The sequence below is a fragment of the Arvicola amphibius genome, chromosome 5 (genome assembly GCF_903992535.2).
Source record: "Arvicola amphibius chromosome 5, mArvAmp1.2, whole genome shotgun sequence".
Lineage (NCBI taxonomy): Eukaryota > Metazoa > Chordata > Mammalia > Rodentia > Cricetidae > Arvicola > Arvicola amphibius.
The window spans coordinates 57,196,457-57,219,135 of NC_052051.1; the positions used below are offsets into that span (position 1 = coordinate 57,196,457).

At 46.5% G+C, this 22,679-nt stretch overlaps 2 protein-coding genes across 3 annotated transcripts in view; one reads left to right on the forward strand and one right to left on the reverse strand.

Annotated features, from left to right (window-relative positions):
- Nucleotides 1-16,535: 16,535 nt before the first annotated feature.
- Srp14 (signal recognition particle 14) lies at nucleotides 16,536-20,170 on the forward strand. The gene is made up of 5 exons (XM_038329361.1): nucleotides 16,536-16,637; nucleotides 16,773-16,845; nucleotides 17,235-17,347; nucleotides 19,235-19,267; nucleotides 19,709-20,170. Exons 1-5 carry the CDS (start codon nucleotides 16,614-16,616, stop codon nucleotides 19,796-19,798), a joined length of 333 nt encoding a protein of 110 aa, XP_038185289.1. The 5' UTR covers nucleotides 16,536-16,613; the 3' UTR covers nucleotides 19,799-20,170.
- A 577-nt stretch (nucleotides 20,171-20,747) lies between these two features.
- Eif2ak4 (eukaryotic translation initiation factor 2 alpha kinase 4) overlaps nucleotides 20,748-22,679 on the reverse strand; it is a 93,285-nt gene continuing 91,353 nt past the window's right edge. Inside the window, exons 38-39 of one of the 2 annotated variants that reach the window (XM_038329358.2) lie at nucleotides 21,900-22,018; nucleotides 20,748-20,987 (exon numbers count right to left, since the gene is read on the reverse strand). In XM_038329358.2, the coding sequence (XP_038185286.1) occupies nucleotides 20,930-20,987; nucleotides 21,900-22,018 (177 nt within the window). In that variant the 3' untranslated portion in view covers nucleotides 20,748-20,929. Of the gene's footprint in view, nucleotides 20,988-21,899; nucleotides 22,019-22,679 lie in introns of those variants that run through there. The other variant, XM_038329360.1, reaches the window with a different exon arrangement.

A 22,679-nucleotide genomic window follows, 5' to 3' on the forward strand; every position in this document is an offset into this window, starting at 1 on the left:
CACTCTAGAAAACGCTTTAGTGATGGAAATCTTCTCTTTGAGTCTCTTTGCCAGGAAAGACTTTCACGCTTGAGAGGAGACTGGAGGTCCATACAGTGCTACAGGCTCTGTCACAGGCTGTCACCTATTCTGGGAGCCCCTTCATCTTTTCTCCAGATCATTTAGTCTTCCCTAAGTTGCTCTGGCTGCCCTCTGTCCCCACCTTCCTGTAAAAAAGCCACATATACATCTAGAACATCTAGATCTTACTTGGCTATTGGTCCCCTTCTCGTCAAACACTGCCCTCCTGTGTGTGACAAATTTGCATACCTTCCTCTTCTCGCCCCCACCCCCAATCTTTTCATGCCAGTTTAAACTTACTTATCAAATCCTGGGAAGGTAGAGCAGAAATTCTTCCTCGTCCATACAAAATGAAAGTTTTAAAGAGACACTCAAGGGAGACATGGCATTGGGAAGATTGGGGTCTGTCCTTCCCAGTCATGACTGTACCCCACTCTTCTCTGACCGATGTGCCCCTCCCCCAGTCCTGTGTGTGACTAAGTACATCAGGCACCTGGAAGCTTCCCAGCTCCTCTACACCAAGAGTTTGGGAATTTTCAGTAAAACTGTCCGTTGTTCTTTTTATCTTTTTGTTCTGTTTTCTCTCTTTCTTTCTTTCTTTCTTTCTTTCTTTCTTTCTTTCTTTCTTTCTTTCTTTCTTTCTTTCTTCCCTCCTTCCTTCCTTTTTTTTCTTTTTTTTTTTTTTATGTATTGCTGTGTAGTCTAGGCTAGGCTAAACTCACAGTATAGCCTAGAATAGCCTCAAACCCACAGTGATTCTCTGGCTTCAGCTTCCCAAGTACCAAAATTATAGGCATGTGCCAGCATGACCAGCTATTTCTTCTTTATTATTTGAAATTTATTTTATTATTGCATGTACGTGTGCACTACGAGTATGTGTGGGTATGCATGGACAGCACCTGTGTGGCGGTCAGAGGGCAGCTTTGTGGAGCCAGTTCTCCCTTCTATCCCCCCCCCCCCAACCTTGGGTTCTGAGGCTGGAACTCAGGCTTCCAGGCTCATGGGAAGCACCTTTACTTGTTGAGCTTGGATAGCTCTTGAGAGAAATTCTCAGGCCAAGAGGCCCATTCTTAGTCTCTCTCTCTCTCTCTCTCTCTCTCTCTCTCTCTCTCTCTCTCTCTCTCTCTCTTTCTCTCTCTGTCTCCTGTTTTATTCTATTTTTGAAAACATGGTCTCATGTAACCCAGTCTGAATTTGGATTCATGACATAGTCAAGGCTGGCCTTGAATTCTTGATCCTCCTGCCTCTGACCTCCAGGGTGCTGGGATTATAGATGTACACCATCATGCTTGGTTTCCTTATACTCTTATTTATTTTTGAGACATTATCTCACAATATAACCTAGGCTGCCCTGGTTTTCACTATGTAGCCCAGATTAGCCTTACACTCCTGGCAATCTTCCTGTGTTTTCTGAGAGCTGAGATTATAGATATTGCCAACTCCCCCTACATTCTTGGTCTTTTTGAAACAAATATATGAAGGATTCAATTCAAGTTCTGAATCGAGTTTCTTACTTAAAAATAAGATTTGTCCATGTGTCTCTGTGTGTGGGGGTAAGGACATGTGAGTATAGGGACCCGCAGAGTTCAGGGAGGGCACCAGATTCCCCAAAGTTGGGGTTATAAATGGTTATGAGTCACATGATGTGGGTGCTGGAAAGTGACCTCCGATCATCTGCAAGAGTAGTAAGCACTCCTAACCCCTAGAGAGTAGTAAGGGGTCCTCACCCCTAAGCCATCTCTCCAGCCCTCGAGCCTTTTTCTACTCCATCTGGATCTTAGCTGAACTCAGATGCTAGTTTTCCTCTGGCTATCCCAGCTTCAATTCCTGGGAGCACCCTAACGTGGCCTTAGGACATTAATTAAAATCGCACATTTTAATACTGCAAAGGACCCTAGAATTCATCGATTCCAATTTCTTACATTGCAGAGGAAGAAACAGGAGCTCGACAGGAGATGATTGGTCCCATATCTCATGGCTGACTAACGACATAGTGGATCTTAGAACTCAGTGCTTTTGATTCCTCCCCACTGAGCAGCCCCACTGGCTTCAGAGGCCAGGGTCTGGAGCTCAAGGCCTTCTTTAGAGACCACATGAAAGGATGATGAGGTGCTGCTGCAGAAGCAAAGTTCTTGTTTTGGGTTTCACTGTCCCCAGTGGAGCTGGGTGTGGGGTGGGAGGAGGTCGGGGGAGAGGAAGGCTGCTGAACCTAGCAACGGGCTCTCCTGGGCTCTCAGCCTGGGCTCATGGGGGCTTGTCCAAACAGACCCAGGAGCAGGTGTGAACCCTCTGTCCCCAGAGTTTCTTGAAGAACAGTTTGTTCTCCCGGGGTGGGGGTGGGAGTGGGGGACAACAGCATAGGCGAGTGAGAGACATTAGTAGGGCCCTGGAGTCTGCTGCAGCTGCTTCCTGTTGTCAGAGCACTTCCGGATGGAGAGGCTGGTCTCCCTGGCCCTACACACACACAGACATACACACAGACACACACACACACACAGACACACACAGACACACACACACACACACACACACACACACACACACGCATACACCTCTCTAAACTGTAATCTGCCTCAGGCACTTCCTATGGATACAGAGGAACCAGCCTTAGGAAGCAAGGACTCACTGAGAAGTTTTGTTCTGGCTTCATGGCTCACCAGCCCCCTTGGGGAACCGGTCTCTGTCTTGAAAAGTGCCCACTCAGTCCTGTCCTTCCCTGTGTGAAAGGTCTCTCTTGTCTTCTCTGCAGCACCCAATTCTCTCCACTCTGTGCCTTTCTCCCCCAAGTTCATTCTTCCCCAAGGTTTGCACATGGACTCTCAGCTTACTGGCTCTCCTTGACTATGTAGCAAGCTAATGTGGACCCAGTCTCCCCTGCCTTGTCTTGTGGTTTGACATTTCACCTAGGTTTGTTCTGTCCCTTCCTCAAGACCGATAGACAGGAGACTCTGGGTCCCTAACCACTGCTATATAGAGCCAGCTCAGACCTGACCCTGTAACTCAATAAATCCTCAATACAAGTTCTCTCTCTCTCTCTCTCTCTCTCTCTCTCTCTCTCTCTCTCTCTCTCTCTCTCTCTCTCTCTCTCTCTTCCTACCTGAATTTTAGTCATCTGAGATAGTTTGCCTCAGACCTGGCATGTTGAAGAAAGAATGGCACCCACTGGCTTCCGTGGAACACCTGTGGCAGGCACTTTGTCTCCTTAGAGGAAGCTGACCAAGACTTCGCTTCTTTCCAGGTTTGTGGCCCCCATGGCCTTCCAGGCGCCCCTCTGACTCAGCATGAGAGGGCTACGGGGATGGCTTGAGCTAACCACTCCACCCTTCAAAGGACCCCTGCAGTGTGAGTGCTTGCAAGTGGTCAGTGAGGGAAGAGGAGGGGGCGGCCCCTGCACGGCTGCCTCTACAATGTCGCCCATAGAAACCTCGAGCCCCCCCCCCCTCTCTCTCACACTTCTTGAAAGTCTCTTCACTCTAGACTTGCAGCAGGGCCTGGATTGTTCTCCCCAGGGGGCCTGAGAAGGGCTGGAGTGGGGGCAGGGAGAGTCGTAACCTGGTACTCTCAGCCCTGCACTCTTCCCCCAATTGTGAAATGGCCTTGGATGACAGCCAAGCCGGAAGCTGCCTCTAATCTGTGGTCTGGCGCCTGGGGTGTGAGGCCTGAGACAGACACCCCCCCTCCCACCTCCCACCCCCCAGTGGTGGCTGAGGCTGACACATAGGCCCACCTGCCAGAAGACAGCCCCACCTGCCAGAAGAGTTGTTCTGGGATAATCCAAAGGAGCCTCTGCCTCCATCCTGCCCTGTCCTAGGCAGGTGGGGATGTACAGAGTGTGTGAAGGGCAGTGGCAAGTGAAGGCCTGGATTCAGGACTCCCACTGTCTACTTTCCCTTTCTGGCCCTGCTCTGCTTTCTTACTAGAGAGTGAGGAGAAGGAAGCTGGGCATAGCGGCTCAAGTCTTTCAGTCCCAGAGCTCAGGAGGCAGAGGCAGGCGGATCTCTGTGAGTTCTAGGCCAGCCTGGGCTACAGTGTGAGTTCTAGGCCAGCCTGGGCTACAGTGTGAGTTCCAGGACAGACAGAGCTACTTAGTGAGACCATGTCTTGAAACAAAAAACAAAAACAAAAACAAAAACACTCACCGGACCAACCAACTAAACACACACACACACACACACACACACACACACACACACGGAAATAAGTAACTAGAAGGCTAAAGGTTGAACTAGAACTAGAAAGATCTGGAGAGGCCTTTGCTTCCCCAGTCAGCGATTCAGTGACATAATTATGAGGCTCGATCAGGTGAGCATTCTGCTGCGTGTCTGTTTCCTCTGCATAAGTCTGCACCTGTTCGCCTGCCAGAGCAGGAGTGGTTCCCTGGCCAATCAAGGATGACCGATGCACACGAGAGCATCCCTTGCTTTGGGAGTCAGGACACCTGCTAGGTAATCTGTGCAAAAATTCTCACTGTATCTTTTCCTGATTATTAACTTCCAAGATGGAAAGTTTAAACTTGGGTATGGTGTTATACACCTTTAATCTTAGCACTTGGGAAGCAGAGGCAGGTAGATCTCTGAGTTCCAAGCCATCTTGGTCTACAGTAGTGAGTTCCAGGCCAGCCTGGTCTACACTAGTCAGTTCTACGCCAGCCTGGTCTACACTTGCCAGTTCTAGGCCAGCCTGGTCTAAGTTGTGAGTTCCAGGACAGCCAGAGTTACGTAGTAAGACTCTCTCTTAAGAACAAAACAGGGAGCCGGGCTGTGGTGGCGCACGCCTTTAATCCCAGCACTCGGGAGGCAGAGGCAGGCGGATCTCTGTGAGTTCGAGGCCAGCCTGGTCTACAAGAGCTAGGTCCAGGACAGGCTCTAAAAAAGCTGCAGAGAAACTCTGTCTTGAAAAACCAAAAAAAAAAAAAAAAAAAAAAAAGAAGAAGAAGAAGAACAAAACAGGGCTGGAGAGATGGCTCAGTGGTTAAGAGCATTGACTGCTCTTCCAGAGGTCCTGAGTTCAATTCCCAGCAACCACATGGTAGCTCACAGCCATCTGTAATGAGACCTGGCGCCCCCTTCTGGCTTGTAGGCACACATAGAACAAAACAAAAACAAGCAAACAAGTTTGGGACCCCTAATCATCATGAAGAATAGAAAGCCGTGTCTCCCATCCACTAAAAATGGAGGGAGGAGGAGGACAGGAGGAGAACATGGCAGGCCTTCATATTCCAGGTCATTCTGCTGGGCCTGCTTGCGTAACAGCCAGGCATCCCTGTCTTGACCTCAGCTTCCTTTTGCACAATGTGCAGCATGAGTGCTGCCCCCTGCCTCTGCACAAGGCACAGGGGTCCAGGGACTGCTTATGGGGTGCAGCCTATAGGGCATAGGGAATCCCAAGAATCTCCCCCAAACTCCAGCAGCTGAAGTGCCACCTTAGAGTCTTTCCTTCATTCAGCGTTGCCTCAGTTTCCTCCCTAGATGGAAAGCAGAGTGTGGTGGAGCACTCCGGTAATCCCAGGACCCAGAAGGCAGAGGCAGGAGAATGATGCCTTCGGGGCAAGCTTGTGTGGAGTCCTTGCTTAGCCTCTGGGACTAGACCCCATGGGGACAACAAAGGAATGAAGAGAAGACAGACACACAGACAGACACCCGGGAAGCTGGGACAAGGTGGATAGGGCTCTTGGGTGGAGAAACCACAGTGCCCTGGAAGCTCAATATTTATCTAAGAGAGCTGAGCAGGAAGGCAGGGTTTTGTATCCAGGTGAACAAGGAGGCGGTGTTAATATATACAGATAAACAGGGAGGCAAGGTTAATGTATACATCTGGGTCAAGGTTTAGGTGCAGTCTCTTCAGGGGAGCTGTCTTCAGGCTCTAGACATGGTGGTGTTGGCTGGCTAGAGCTCTGATGGGCATTACTGCATACACTGTCAGCGTCTTCACACAGACCAGCGGGGAAGGCTCTGCCCGTTTCCCTATGAGCCTCACCCCAGCAGGAGATGGGGAGGCGTTGCCATTTTCCCGTGGGTCTGAGGCTATGGTCCTTGACACGCCCATGCCCACGTCAGCAATATACTTTCTCTCAGGGTTTCTCTCACTTAGATTTTCCTCTGTTTCCCTACCAGCATGAGCTACAAAGCTACAAAAATAAAACAAAACAAAAACAAAAAACACCACAAAAACAAAACAAGAGAGAGGGAGAGAGAAAGAAAAGAAAAAGGGGGCATTTGAGACTTGTGATGAGCACATCAGGGTAAGGTCACTAACAGGGGCATCAGTGAGGAGGGAGAGGCGCAGGGTTTCCCTAGGGCGAGGAGATGGACTTGGATTGTTTGTGCTCTGGATAGTGTTTGAGTTAGGAAGGGGAGAAGACACTGGTTCCTGGCCTCTCTGGGTCTCGGTTGTGGGATGTTTCTGTACAGGGTCTCATTTAACTCTCCCCAGTGAGGAAAACCTTCCCATCTTCCAGTTGAGATGGAAGTTCTTTTCTTAGAAACCAAAGTAACTCTCCTGGGATGGAGAGATGGCATATCACTTGAGAGCCCTGGCTGTTCCTCCAAAGGACCCAGGTTCTATTCCCAGCATCTGCATGGCAGCTCACAACCACCCGTGACTCCAGTTCCGGGCGCAGATGCACAGGCAAAACACTCATACACAAGTAGATAAACTTTCTTTCTTTTTTTTTTTTCAAATTTATTTATTATGTATACAATATTCTATATATGTGTGTATGCCTGCAGGCCAGAAGAGGGCACAATACCCCATTACAGATGGTTGTGAGCCACCATGTGGTTGCTGGGAATTGAACTCAGGACCTTTGGAAGAACAGGCAATGCTCTTAACCTCTGAGCCATCTCTCCAGCCCACTTTCTTTCTTTTTTAAAGTGACTTTCCTTCAGATACATCACTAGAGAGTGCTGACTGGGGCCTAGAATGCAAGGGTTTGAGGATTCAGGAGACAGGATTTTTGCCTGGAGTATAAGGGAGGATAGAGGCTTGGAATAGGAGTTCAGACCCAGAAACAGAAAAGCTGGAGGGAGGAGAGTGGGGTACCTGAGCTGGCCAATATTCTGCCCTCTCTCCCTTACATCTGTGTGGCCATATCTGTGGGTATCTGAGCGGTCCAGTCCCCAGTGGGGGTTCCCTTCAGACTGGGCTCAGCCATATTGACATTGTACACTGGGCCCTAAAGGTCATTTAACCTATCATTTAACCTATCAGTGCTTTAGTGACAATGGGCATGAAGCATTCAATCTCAGGGTTGGTAGGTGGACTCAAGAAAGCAAAGATAAGATGCCTAGAAATGAGCCTGGCACTTTGTAACTCCTCAGTAAATTTGCACAAAGCTGCTCAGCGAAGTTAGTCCGTCCGGTACAGACAGGTCTGCTTTGGATACCCACACAGTGAGTGTTTGGCACCAGAGGGTGCCTGGTTAGTCCCTGTTCAGCGACCGGATGACTGGTAATCTCCTTGTTCTGCAGAATGTTCCAGGCCCCTCCTGAAGCATGCTTTAAAGATAAGGCCCACAATCTAGGATAATGTCTATCTAAGGCTGTGGTTCTCAAACTGTGGGTCGTGACCCTTTGAGGAGATTGCATATCAGATATCCTGCATATTACATATTTATATTACAATGCATAACAGTAGCAAAATTACAATTATGAAGTAGCAACGAAAACAATTTTATGGTCAGGGGTCACCGTAATATGAGGAACTGTATTAAAGGGTTGCAGCATTAGGAAGGCTGAGAAGTGCTAGGTTCAGGTAAATTATCCAAGATCTGGGAGCCCTGGGCGACTAAGGCTGCACCTGTCCAATGATGTTATGGCGTCCCCTGCTGGCCATGAGGAATACTGCAGGAGAACCCCTGGGAGGCTGAGCCGATGAGCTAATGGCTGCCTGCTGGGAAGACACGGGGGCCTCCTAAGTTTTATCCAACTAAAGGAGGAAGAAGGCCAGTGATAATCGCACACATCTGGAGGCACTAGAGACTTCCAAAGAGGGGTTTCAGGGTGAGAAACCATAGTTCTGACTATATAACTCTGGTTGCCCGGGAAGTCACTAGACAGATCAAACTGGCTTCCAATTTGCATCTGCCTCTGCCTCCTCACTGCTAGGATTCAGGGCACATAATACCAGGCCTTCTCAGTTCTGGGAAGTGAAAGAAACTTTAGTAACTAATGTAAGTCCTTACAGGACGGTGGAACTACCTCCTTGCAGCTGGAACACAATCCTTTGGGGTAGGTACTACAATCAGAGTAAGGTCCAGGTCTCACACAAAAATGAGGGAGCAGGATAACTCCAGACCCTCTGATTCAAAATGAAGCTGCCCACACTGTCTCTATAGGGTACTATGGCTGGGATTAAAATTTATCACTTCATGTAGCTGCTGAAGGAGAGAAGAAGCCAGAACAGAACCTTACCCGGTAAGCCACAACCTCGTGGTGATATACAGATGAATAGAAATGGGTTAATTTAAGATATAAGAGTTAGCCAGGGACATGCCTAAACTAATAGGTCAAACAGTGTTGTAATTAGTGTAGTTTCTGTGTGGTTATTTGGGTCTGGGTGGCGGGGAAAAGAAAGAGCACTCTCCTTCTACAAAAACATGGCCTGAGTGTGTGCTGACACGCCAGTGTGGTAATTCCTGTAGGAACACACAGGCTTCCAAAACACATTTTCTCCTCCCTCTGGCTTTCCCTGGGGTGCCTTCACCACAGATAATTTCATCCCACTGTCTCAGCAGGGATCTAGGTCTTAAGACCTCACTCTGTCACCCTGACCCATCCCTGAGTCATTTCCTACTTTCTGTCAATCTCTCTCTCTCTCTCTCTCTCTCTCTCTCTCTCTCTCTCTCTCTCTCTCTCTCTCTCTCTCTCTCTCTCTCTCTCTCTCTCTCTCTCTCTCTGGATTTTCGAGACAGGGTTTCTCCGTAGCTTTTGGCTCCTGTCCTGGAACTAGATCTTGTAGACCAGGCTGGCCTCAAACTCACGCCTGCCTCTGCCTCCCGAGTGCTGGGATTAAAGGTGTGCGCCACCACTGCCCGGCTCAGTCTCTCTTTTTTCATCTCTGCTCACTCCAAATTCAGCTCACTGACCCTGGGGTGAGGTGGCTCAGAACTCAAGGCCTGCTCGGACTGAGACTAAAAATGTTCGCGTAGCCCAGAAGACACTCTCTGTAAGGGACAGAGCGTCTGGTGAGGCACACATCACTGTGCTTCTAGGCAGCATCTGCTTCTGAGGATGCACCCATCTTGACAAGTAGAACGGGAGCAGACTCCTCTAGTCTCGGACTGGAGTCATAACTTCGCATGATCAGAGAGAGCATTCACTTCTCTCCAGCGAGGCAGGCACTTTCATGCTTCATGACACCCCCACTTTGTAGTTGAGGAAATTAAGGTGCAGGGAGATTTAGGTAATGGTAAAATAACAAAAGTGGAAGAGAAATTCAAAGAAGAAAACAACCCTCACCCCTCCCCACACACAAATGAGAGAGAGAGAGAGAGAATCTGAGGGGGCTGGGAATGTAACTCAGTTAGTAAGGTGCTGGTTTTGATTCCCAGCATTGCATAAAACTGGGCATGTATTCAAGAGGCAAAAGCTGAAGGGTTGGAAGTTCAAGACCATCCTCCACACTTAGGGAGTTCTAGGTCTGCTTGAGCTACACGAGAGCCTGTCTCCATTCCTGCTTCCCTCAGAAAACCATGCAAGCAAGCAGACAAACACGGTCTAGGCAAAAAAAAAAATGCAGAGTCCAAAGCAGATCCTGTGTTCAGACTGGCTGCAAGTCTTAGTCATCTCTTTGGTGGCTTCCTGCGTGGACATTATTGGCTAGCAGTTTATGACAGCTTCATGCCCTGCTGCACCGTGAGATGGTCACACCACATTTGGCTGAGTGGGGCAGACGTCCTGCTCTACTAGGGCAACATGATGTGGGAAAGACAATGGTTGCTGATGATGGCAGGCTGGGCACCTGCTGGCAAAGAGTCCTCTGGCAGCCTTTGAGCACCACGTGGTACCTTTAATGTTGTCCTACATTTTAGAGAGGAACTTGTACTATAGGGGGGAAAGAGTAGCTGGTTTCCCTAGTTCTTTTATATGCAGTTTTGAAAATGTAATAAAAACTCCAAAGCAAAACAAGGATAGTGTATTTTTTCAAAAGGAAAGACTGCCTCAATTGGATAGCTACCCTCGAGGGTAGCTGATTCTAGCCTGTTGTTTCATTAGGTCAAAGAGGACTAGGGCAGTCCAGATGGCTCTTGTGCCTGGACAGACAAACTGTTGAGTGGAGGGACAACCTGACAACCCTCCTGTGCAAATTTAACTTTGTTTTCTCTTACAAACTCAGGTCTGAATTCCTGGCTTATAAATGTGTCTGCTCTTTATATTTTCCTTTGAATTGTCATACCTACCCAGTTCCCTTAATAATAATAATAATTTTAACAAAAATATGATCACAATTTCATTTTCTTAAAAAATACATCTTAACAAGGTTCCTATAATTTGTCTCCGGCAACTTACACAGGAGAGGTAGGCATGAAATACAAATTTTGCCAAGTATGAAGTGGTTGCTTGCTGGGGAATAATCCTTCTGTACATTGTGAAGACGTGTTGCTCTCGTTGTTAATTAAAAGCTGATCTGCCGCCGGGCGGCGGTGGCGCACGCCTTTAATCCCAGCACTCAGGAGGCAGAGGCAGGCGGATCTCTGAGTTCGAGGCCAGCCTGGTCTACAAGAGCTAGTTCCAGGACAGGCTCTAGAAACTACAGGGAAACCCTGTCTCGAAAAACAAAACAAAACAAACAAAAAAAAAAAACAAAAAAAAAAAAGCTGATCTGCCAATAGCTAGGCAGGATTTGGGGGGCAGAGAGAATGCCGGGAAGAAGAAGGGCGGGGTCTGGGGAATTGTGAGCCAGAAGTGGAAGAAGGAACATGGGAAATTCATAGATGAGGTAAATGAGTTTGGAATAACACATAGATCAATAGAAATGGGTTAATTTAATTTGAAAGAGCTAGTTAGTGGCAAGTCTAAGCTATCAATTGAGCATTTAAGATGAATATTAAGTCTCTGTATGGTTATTTGGAGAGGAGCTGGCAGGACAAACAAGTCTACTTACAGTCACTACCTTTTCTGTTTTGTTTTTGAACCAGAGTTTTGCTATGTAGCCCAGTCTGGCTTTAAACCTGTGATCCACTGAGTCTCCCAGGTGCTGGGATTACAGGTATGTGCCACCATGTCTGGCTCATGAGTAGGCTTTAACATTTTCTTAAGAAAAGATTTATTTTTCTTTATGTGTACGAGTGTTCTGTTTGCGTGTGTGCCAGTATCATATGCGTACCTGTTGTCCTTGGAGACCAGAAGAGGGCGCTGGATCCCCTGGAACTGGAGTTACAGACAGTTGTGAACTGCCATGTAGATGCTGGGAACTGAACCCAGGTCCTCTACAAGAGCAGCGGATGTTCTTAGCCGTCTCCCCAGCCCATGCTTATGTTTTTGATCGTCATGCTTTCCATGTGCTCCCCTCTTAAGAAGGCGGGACCATTTACTATAGCCAGTAGTAGATGTGACCACAAAAACATGGAGCTCGGAGTGATTTCAGGAAGAGGTCACAAGCCAAAGAATGCAAGTAACAGTTAGAAGGTTAAGAAACAGATCCTTCCTGGAAGCTTCCATGTGGAAATTAGTCTTATAAATTCTGATTTCCAGAGATATAAAAGAATAATTTTTAAAAATCTAATTTTAAAAAGATTTATTCTACCTTATAGTTGTAGCATGGAGAGTGCTAGTTTGTTCCTGGCCACTGAGCCCCAAAATAATCACAGAAAAAAATGTATTAATTAAATCACTGCTTGGTCCATTAGCTCTAGTTTCTTATTGGCTAACTCTTACATATTAATTTTACCCATTTCTATTAATCTGTGTATCACCATGTGGCTGTGGCTTACCAGCTAAAGTTCCCAGCAGCTGTCTCTGGCAGGCTACATAGCTTCTCTCTAACTCTGCCTTCCTTTTACCTTGCTATAGGCCAAGCCAGTTTTTTTTTTTATTTATTAACCAATAAAAACAGCACATAGACAAAAGGACCTCCCACACCATTTTCCCTTTTCTGTTTAAGCAAAAAGGGAGGCTTTAACTTTAACACAGTAAAATTATATATAGATATATCAAAACAGTTATCAAGCAAGAATTACAGTCACAATATTTATATCTACTTTATCTTTTATTATAACTAAGGAAAACTATAACTATCACCATTTTTTCTTAAACTCCACCAAAGACTCCAGAAGGATATGATATTACCTATGTAAACTGGAAGTGCATTGTGACCAACTTCCAAAACTCTAGAACTGACAGAGACATCTTGCTTCCTGAACATGCCTAAAGGTGAGACAATCTTTCGGGGTTCCTGCTTCATTAAAGAGTCTGCAAGACATTTTGCAGGACACAGAAAAAAAATGACTGACAAACTGCCAATATAAGCGAAAGTGTCTTTAAGATTTCCTGCTTCATGGAAAAGTCTGCTGGATACTGTGGGCCTGTAGGCTGAAGATGGATGCCCCAACGGTACCCCCCCCAAAAAAAACCACAACAACAACCACAACCACAACCACAACCACAACAACAACAACAACAACAACAACAAAACCTTTGGGTGCCTTCCTTTGCCTTCTGCATGCTGGGATTAAAGGTACGGATACCCAGCTCTCTTTTTTCTCTTCTTTTAAGACAGATTTCTCCTACCAGATTTCCCCATGTAGGTTGGCTTAGAACTCATTCTAGAGCCCAGGCTGGCCTTGAATTTACTACCTTCCTGTTTCAGTTCTCCTGGCTTTGGGATCGTAGGCATTTGCCACCAAACTCAATTCTGCCTTCTTTCTCTGGAGGATGTTCTCCATACCACAGATGGGGGAATCTTTCAAATATAAATATGATTGTCATTGTCCTACTGTTGTGGGATATTTATACACAGTGTGAAGGTGTACTGCTGTGATTGGTATAATAAAAAGATGAATGGTCAATAGGAAGACAGGACGTATAGGCGGGTCTTCTGGGTAGAGAGAGAGAAAGCTAGGCACATGAGGGAGAGACCAGAAGACAGGGAGAGGAAACAGGAGGAGAAGATGGAAGAGAGGGAATGCTATGTAGTATAAAATAGATGAATATAAATGGGCTCATTTAAGTTATAAGAACTAGTTAGGGACAAGTCTAAGCTATAGGCCAAACTTTCATAATTAATAATAAGTCTCCATTTTGTTATTGGGGAGCTGGCTGGCGGGACAAAGAAAGACTCATTATGCTGTGGACTAGAATATTTGTTTAACTATGTAAAGATGTGTTGCTGTTTCTCCTTGCCTGCCTAAGGCATCTGATTGGTCTAATAAAAAGTTGAACAGCCAATAGTTAGGCAGAGGAGGGAGAGGTGGGGCTGGTGGGTAGAGAGAATGAGTAGGAGGAATCTAGACTCTAGAGAGAATGAGGGAGAAAGAGAGGGAGACCCCAGGGGCCAGCCAACCGGACATGGAGGAAGCAGGAAAGTAGGACATACAGAATGAACAAAAGGTAAAAAAGCCCTGAGGCAAAATGTAGATGAAGAGAAACAGGTTAAAATAAGTTATAAAACCTGGTGGGACAAGCCCAAACCAAGGCTGAGCATTCATAACTAATAAGCCTTTGTGTCATGATTTGGGGGCTGGAGCTTACTACATCATTACATCCTGCTTAAAACTTTCTTATCAAGAACCTTTTCTCTGGATTTAAATTAAAAAAAATGTTGAATCCAGATATTCTTGCATGCTGGGCTAATAAATACTCCACCACTGAGCCACCCCCTGCCCCAACCTCTTCTCTTTATATCAGGAACAAAATCCAAATTTACTGGAGTTATGGGCCCTACATGGTCTGGCCACTGGCCTCTTCTCTATTCCCCTTCATCCCTCTTTCCACACACTTTCTCTCCCTCAGAGTAGGATAGGAAGAAAAAACAAAACTATGAGGATCTGAGAAGAGTGAGAAGCTTCCTTCTAGATAAGAGTCAAGAAACTTCCACACCGTTGTTATGATCAATACTGCCTGCACAAGAGATGGTACTCTTTCTAAAGATACTGCGAACAGTGAACTCCGCCTTCTTAGGGTCAGGATGCTTTTGGCCTCTTTTATTCCTAAATGTAAACAATGCACCACCTTACTCGTTCATTTACAATAGAAGTTTCTAATTAAAGCAGCTTATTTTGTAAAATTTTTGTTTATTTATTTATTTAGTCATTTGTTTATTTTATTTTATTTTATTTATTTTTGGTTTTTCGAGACAGTGTTTCTCTGTAGTTTCTAGAGCCTGTCCTGGAACTAGCTCTTGTAGACCAGGCTGGAGTCATTTGTTTATTTGAGACAGGGTTTATCTGTGTAGTTTTTTTTGTTTGTTTTGTTTTGTTTTTCGAGACAGGGTTTCTCTGTAGCTTTAGAGCCTGTCCTGGAGGTAGCTCTTGTAGACCAAGGCTGGTCTCGAACTCACAGAGATCCGCCTGCCTCTGCCTCCCGAGTGCTGGGATTAAAGGCGTGCGCCACCACCGCCTGGCTTATCTGTGTAGTTTTGACTGTCCTGGAACTCTGTAGACCAGGCTGGCCTCAAACTAACAGAGATCTGCCTGCCTCTGCCTCTCGAGTGCTGGTATTAAAGTCATGTGTCACCACCACCCAGCGTAAATTTATTTTTAAATATTGTTAATCTTTAAATTTTGTAAATTATATATTTTGAATGATATAACTTCAAAAATCATAAAATCATGTATATATATTCATTGTAATATATATATGTATTGTATAAATCATGTATATATATTCATTGTAAAGATGCCCAACTCTCTCTCCCTATACACGAGGCACGCACCTTGGGGCTGTGCACCCTGCTTTCCCTAAGTATCTTTCTAAGCCCTGGTTCTTAAATCCAAAGCATGTATGCATTCTTATTTCTGCTTTAAAGTGGCTAATGCTTCTCTGTAACTCTGAGCTGAAGCTGTTTGCTGTGGTGCAGCTGAGGACTGGGCTTTGTTTGAATGGAGATTCTTAATCAGGGAACTCCTCAGAGTCCTGGTGTTAGTCTGAGCTATGTCTCTCTTCAGGGCAAGCTCCCCTGACCGCCATTTAAAGAGGTGCCTGTCACAGCCACTGTAACCTTTCTTTGTTGTCTTTACAGTATCTGTTATTAGAAGCTCAGTTACTCTTTTGGTTATTTCCTCCTTACCTGTTTTAGCAAATTCAAGGAAACCAGGACCTTAGTGTGTCTCTGAACCACTGTACCCCCAGACCCTATAAGTATCTGGTACAGGCTAACAAGCACTCACCAAAAGCCTGTTGCAAGATTGAAATCTTGCCCTTTCAAAGGCCAAGTTGGCTTTCAGTAGAGCAGGGCCTAGAACCCTGGCCTCCTAACTAAATCTGGAGGGAGAACTGGCCTGGACTTTAGTCACTTTTGTTGGAACAGGGGGGTTGGACTTTAGGGCCACCCAGCCTACTTAGAGAGATTGGGATGCGGATAGGCTCAATGGTAAAGTATTGATTTGCCTAGCACATAAGGCCTGGAGTTCTAGGACCACATAAATCAACATCTATTGTTGAGAATGGCAATGGAAATAGCAACGGTGTGGTGGAAATAAGAATGGCCTCCATAGGCTCATATATTTGAACGTTTAGTCACCAGGGAGTGGCATATTTGGAAGGATTAGAAGGATTAAGAGGTATGGCCTTGTTGTTGGAGGAAGTGTGTCACTGCGGGTGGGCTTTGAGGTTTCAAAAGCTCATGCCAGGCTAAGAGTCTCTGCCTAAGCATCAGGCTATAGAACTCTCAGCTACCTCCAGTACCATGTCTGCCGCATGCAGCCAGGGTTCCTACCCTGATGATCATGGACTAGCCTCTGAAACTGGAAGCAGGCTCCCAGTTAAATGCTCTCTTTTGTAAGAGTTGCCTTGGTCATGGTGTCTCTTCACAACAACAGAACACTGACCAAGACAAATGATTAAAGTTTAGTTAGCACTTCTGTGTCCCAGACAGCACTCCATATTTCAATTTTAACGCATCTGCTCTTCTAGTACCAGACAGTATTCTATATTTCAATATAAATTCATCTGCTCTTCACAGCCATATTGTGAAAGGGGTACTGTTATTCTCACTTTAAAAATAAGGAACCCGAGGCAAAGGACTCTTGGGTAACTTGACTGTTTCTATCAAATCTTTGTTTTGCTCTCATTCCTTACCGGCCTGGGGTGAAGCATGGCATGACAGTCCAAGGCCCCAAAATGTCAATGTCATTCCTCATCCTGGACAGGCTAAAGGTGTAGGGGTGTTGTGTGTCTCTGTGTGTGTGTGTCTGTGTGTGTCTGTGTGTGTGTGTGTGTGTGTGTGTGTGTACGCGCGGGAGCATGTGTAGGGGGTGGCGCGTGCACAGGAGCGAGGCAGGGATTGGCGGAAGAAGTGCAACTAAGAGCGGAAGCCCCGCCCATCACAGAGGAGACTTCCGGCTGTAAGCGCTTGCCGGGCTTCTGCTGACGGAGTCGGAACCTGCGGAGACCGGGATGGTGTTGCTCGAGAGCGAGCAGGTACCGGCTGCCCCGGAGGGCCAGGGACTCGAACAAGTGGGGTCAGCTCGGGTTTCTCCCTTTGCGGGCGGGCCAGGGCGGTGACGCGGCGGGGCGAGGACTGGAGGCTGCCTAACTGGGCGTGTTGTGTTGTAGTTCCTGACGGAGCTGACCAGGCTCTTCCAGAAGTGCCGGTCGTCGGGCAGCGTGTACATCACCCTGAAGAAGTGTAAGCTGCCCTGGGGCCGGGGCCGGGGCCGGGCGGGACAGCGGCTGGGAGGGGGCAGCCCGGAGGCCGTCTGCTATCGAGGAGCCCCGACTCCAGGGCTCAGGGTCGCGGCGGCGCTGGCAAGTGTGGCTGGTAGGGCTCCAGGCACCCCTCACCGTGACAGACGCCCACGTCTGCCAGGCAGCCCAGTCCCTGCTCCGTTAGTGAGATCGCGTGTGCCTTGGGGTCATAGTCTCAAGTTGTTGCCCCCACGTTTGGCCATATCCGAACCACTTAGTGATGGTGGATTGGGTCTCCCCTGTAACCCCTTCTGGGCGATTTCCACCTTGGACCCAGCAGCAATGCCTGTGGCAGTGCTCACCAAGATGTATTATTATTGTTTTCCGCAGATGATGGTCGCACCAAACCCACTCCGCGGAAGAGTTCTGTGGAGGGCCTCGAGCCGGCAGAAAACAAGTGTCTGTTAAGAGCCACGGATGGGAAAAGGAAGATCAGCACTGTGGTGAGCTGGAGTCTTTTCCTTTATGCCTTACTTTTTTATAAGTCTGTCAGTCTGTGACCTCAGTCTCCTAAATAGCTGAGGTACTGGTGCAACCCGTCAGCTAGTAAGCCGAATTCTGAAAAAAAAAATTAGGAGCTTGCTGTGTAGTTCAGGCTGTGGTCTTGGAGGATCACAGCAGGCCCTTCAGCCTGTACTGGGGTCTCACGGCTATGTTATCAGCTGTGACAGATACAGGACGATTTTGTGGGACTAGAGATCGAATCCAGGCCAGGTCTTCATCATGCTAAGTCATCACCCTGTTATGACCACCACCACCGGCCCCCTGACCTGTATCTTAAAGCTATTTTAACCGAGGAGGGCCGTGTCTGAATTAGTCTCTCTCGCTTTCATTCTTGGCCAGTCATTCCAGGCTGTTTTGGGATCGGGACCTACTTTTGTTTTATTTTGTTTGGTGGAGGGGGTTGTTTGTTTCAAGTGAGGTCTCATGTAATTCAGGTTCATTATGTAGCCTAGCATGGCCCTGAACCCTTGACTCTGTTGCCTGTCTCCAAAGTAGTGGGATCATAGGTGTGGACCACCTTCCCAGTTATTTCAAATTATCAACAGTAAACGTTTAAAACAGAAAGTAGAGGCCAAATGCTTGTTCTTCTGAAGTTTCTCTGGAAATAAAATGAGTACATGGGTCCATTCTTTCAGCAGCTGTTATGTTATGAAGACTGATTTCTGTGCTGGGCCTTCTGTAAATAATTTATGAGTATTAGATGATTTTGGTTTTTCAAGACAGGGTTTCTCAGTGTAACAGCCCTGACTGTCCTGGAACTCACTCTGTAGACCAGGCTGGCCTACAACTCATAGAGATCTGCCTGCCTCTGCCTCCTGAGTGCTGGGATTAAAGTCCTGCCCCCCAATCGCCCTGATTGATGATTATTTTCAAGCTGATTTCCCCTTGTTTTTGTGGTTCACTTAGCAAACCTGTAACTACAGGGTAGGCTTGGCACTTGAAATGTGGTCTTCTTCTGAAAGGTTGGATATGGCAAAACAAAAATTTCCTGATTCAAAATGACGGACTGACTTGTCACATTAGCCCATGAAACCAATGGAACTGCAGACAATAACTGATGTATGCCTTCCTCTACGAGTTATCTTGAGGAGACTTTTAAAGCAAAGCAAGTTCTTGTGGCTGTTATGGTCGGCTGTCACAGAGAGGAAACTGAGGACTCTTTCTAGGCATTATTTCTTTTGTGGCAGCTTGAATTGTGCTTATATTAGTTTGAAATAATGGAAGACAAAGTGGGTTTTGTTGTTGTTGTTATGTTTTGTTTTTTTTTTCTTCTTCTTCTTGAGACAGGTTTGTTTCTCTAGCCCAGACTGGCCTGGACCTTATTTTCCTCCAGCCCAAGCTGGGACTCAGGCCAGTGCCACCATGCTCAGTCAAGGGAGTTGGATTGATGTATCTATCCTTCGATGTCTCTGAGTCCAAAGAAGAAACTCAGGGGCATCTGTATAAGTGATTTTTTTTCCCCACCTTAAATTTAAAGGCTGTCTTGCCATCTCTGCATCATAATTGCAGGGACTGGGATTACCAGAGTGGGCTTGCCTGAGGGATTTTTAAGATGAAAAGGTTTGGTGGGAGCCCACCTCTGCCTCCCATCCTGTGCGATCTCATGTGTAAGAAGGCACAGGGCTCCTTTGCTTGTTGGCAGTCTCTGTGCAGTCCTGCAGCTTGCTCTGCAGACCAGGTTGGTCTGCCGCCAGAGTGCTGAGAGAAAAAGGCATGTGTGTCACTGCGTCTGGCCTAGGTGTTGTCTTGATGAAGCATTTTGAGATCTTTGGGTAAAATAGGTGGTGTCTATGTCTATAAAAAGAGGTGATCTTTTTCCTTTCCAGGTGAGTTCCAAAGAAGTGAATAAGTTCCAGATGGTAAGCACCATTTCCTTGTGTTCTCCATTCCTCCTCTAGATGAATGGGTACTGGTTGGGGGGCGGGGGTGGGGGGACTGTCACTGCTTGCCTGTGGGGTTTGATTTTATGAATATTGTCCAATGGTGGTTTTTTCCTTTGAGTTTTTAAGGCTAGTTTTGCTTAAACTTCACATATACTGTATAATATTTTGTAATGTAAGTTGTCTGGTGTTCTCCTTTTTTGCTTAAAAAGAGTGCAAAACCTACAGCTCCCTGTGGAAGAGTGTCTCAGGAGCTGCTGAAGGGGTAAAGGCTTTCTGTGGCACACCAGTTCCCAGTGTGGGTGTCCCATGGTGTCCCAGTAGCTTTCTGATGCCGGCTGCTCTTAAGTCCGTTATGGAAGAGTCAGCTGCTTCCCCAGTTTGTACCTTTTCTTGCTAAGCCCCTGTTCTGGCTTCCAGGCCTATTCAAACCTGCTGAGAGCTAACATGGATGGGCTGAAGAAGAGGGACAAGAAGAGCAAGAGTAAGAAGACCAAGCCAGCACAGTGACAGGCGTGGCCATTGCCAGCCAGCTGAAGTGCAGTTTCCTGTTGGCTGCTTTTGGCACCCTCTGTATGTAATTGTTTTCATACAAGCATCGTTTAAGAGAAGGGTTGGACGATCATAGCGTAGTTGTGCTAAGAAGCCAGTTGGTTTTTGATCTCCATTGTATGGCTGGGTCTTCTTAGATTCCAGCCTTCAAGTGTCACCTTTGAGACCTGTCATCCTCAAGTCCATCCATGCTAGCTGTTTCTTTGCCCACCCTGTTTGTGACAGTAACTACTAACTCTAGAATGATACAGTCACTCAATGGTTTTTGTCATGTCTTTGAGAATACTGTAACAGAAATCTGACAGTTTTATTAAAAGCCATGTTATCCTATGGGTGGGTTTATTTACTTGGTTGTATAATTTTAAAAGTTAATTACATTTATTTTTATGTTCATGCACACATTTGCTCTGTGCCACAGCATCAACTTGTATGATTGGTTCTCTCCTACCTCATGTATCCTGAGATTGAACTCGGCAGCAATATCTTTACTGCTGAGCCATCTCCCTGGGCCTTGTTGTCTAATCTTCTAATTCCTTCAGCAAGTCTGAGTTCTTAGAGCCAAACAGGAGTTTGCTTAATGACAACAGAATAAATATTATGTTATAGAATAAAGATTCTGCCTGCTGTGGTGGCACAAGCCTGTACTCTCAGTGGTCTGGAGGCAGCCGAGTTTGAGTTTGAGGCCAGCCTGGGCTGCGTACTGAGACCCTGCTCTGCACTCCCACCTCCAACTACAGAGGCAAACAGACCACAGGAGATGACTTGATCTCTATGCCTGTTTATCCACTTGGAAAATGTTAGGACATTGTCATGTGCTTAGAGTGCAGGATCAAGGGAAGAAAAAGGTGGTTCTCAGCTCCATGTACCTCCAGTGCTGGCAGAGCTGCGACTGGAAAACTGCAGATCGGTGTGAAAGCATTTATTATATCCAAAAAGATAAATTTATAATATACATGAAAACCCCACAAAGTTCAACTTTGTAGGACAGCTTATTAGAATTTCAAGTTGAAATGAAAGGAATGTACAACATTCCACTGTTCCAGTGTAAGCCCCTGTCCATTTGAACAATGCAGCAACAGTTCTTCAGCGTCAAAACAGAATTCTGTAGTAGTCATCTCTGTAGCTGTACAGGAACAACACTGACACCCTGCAAAGGAAAGGGACAGGCAGGCTGATGGCAGACTGGACCAGTGGGTAAAGCACCAGCTGATTGTGATGGGAGACTGATCACTAGAAGAGTGCATAGCTTTCCTGGAGCTGCAGCTAACAATTAAAGGTTTGATGTAGAAGACAGCCACTCACTATCAGCTTCCTCGACACGCTTGAAGTTACATGGTAACATAAATGACTGGCATTTTGACATACACAGCATGTATGTATGTATGTATGTATGTATGCCTTTATGTCTTTCTGCTTTTTTGTGTCAGAGTCTCATAGAACCCAGACTGGTTTCACACTTGCTTTTAAGGCTAAAGATGACCTTGGATTCCTGACCTGTGTTTACTTCCCAAGTGTTAGGATTATAAGTGTGCCACCGCCCTGGCTTATTTCTTTAATCAAACGTTTTCTGGGGCATGGGAGATCTCTCAGTTGGTAAGGTGCATGCCAAGCAAGCACCGAGTTGGATCCCTGGGACCAATATTGAAAAGCTGGGCAGAGTGGTACACGCCTGTAACTCTAGCCTTGGACAGGGTCGAGATAGGCGGGTCCCTGAAGCTCACTGATGCCAGTCAGCCTAGCTGATCTGATGAGCTCTCTCAAAAGGAAAGGGTGAAGTGTGATTGGGCAAAGTGACATAAACCTCAGGCCTCTACGTGCCACACACAGTCCCCACCCTTCCATGAGAAAGCCAACGTACTTTTAGAAATAGGGTTCCTGGGTGAACAACATAATTGGGACAGCTGCACTCAGGCCCATGGTGTTTGTTACAGACAAGATCCTCACTGTGATTCAGATCTGAGTAGGACTTTTTGGCTGTCAGTCACATTTCTGAATTGCCAGACCTCAGTAAGAAAAACCCTTCCCTGAACTTGAACCACAGGAAACCTGCGTAACTTACTTCTTTTCCACTTTGATGTTATAAATTTCGTCACAGACGAGCTTGAGGTATCTTTGCTTTGGCAGGCGTGACAGGAGCTGCTTCACAGTTGTGTTAAATGCCTGTTCATCAGCATCCCACTAGGAGAGATCAGACCAGATATGACTGCAGAGCAGCAGGGTTATTGCCTGGCCTTTGCTGGGTCAGAAGAGTGGGTTCTCCCTTTGAAGACTGCAGGTGTGGGGGCATCTTAACCTTGCCACAGGTGTGCCAGTGTGCCTTTAGGTTGCTGTTCCTGGGTACTTTGTGTAAGCGGAGACTGTGGCCTTTAACATCTGCTCACTGACTGGATCACAAGTCCGCAAACTGACACAGTGCTGGCTGCTTCCTTGTGTGGTCGCCAGGGAACGATGAGACAGTCTTACTCTGGAGCACTGTCTGGCCCTGAACTGAAGACCCTCCTGCTTCCAATTCTTAGCACACAGTCTATTTTATTTTTAATCCGTGACTAAACAGTATAGATAGACAAAAGGTATTTGATGGGATTTTTTTAAATTGATTTTTATTGAGCTCTACATTTTTCTCTGCTCCCCTCCCTGCTTCTCCCCTCCCCTTCAACCCTCTCCCAAGGTTCGCATGTTCCCAATTTACTCAGGAGATCTTGTCTTTTCCTACTTCCCATGTAGATCTATGTATGTCTTTCTTAGGGTCCTCATTGTTGTCTAGGTTCTATGGGATTGTGATTTGTGGGCTGGTTTTTATTTGCTTTATGTTAAAAAAAACACTCATGAGTGAGTACAT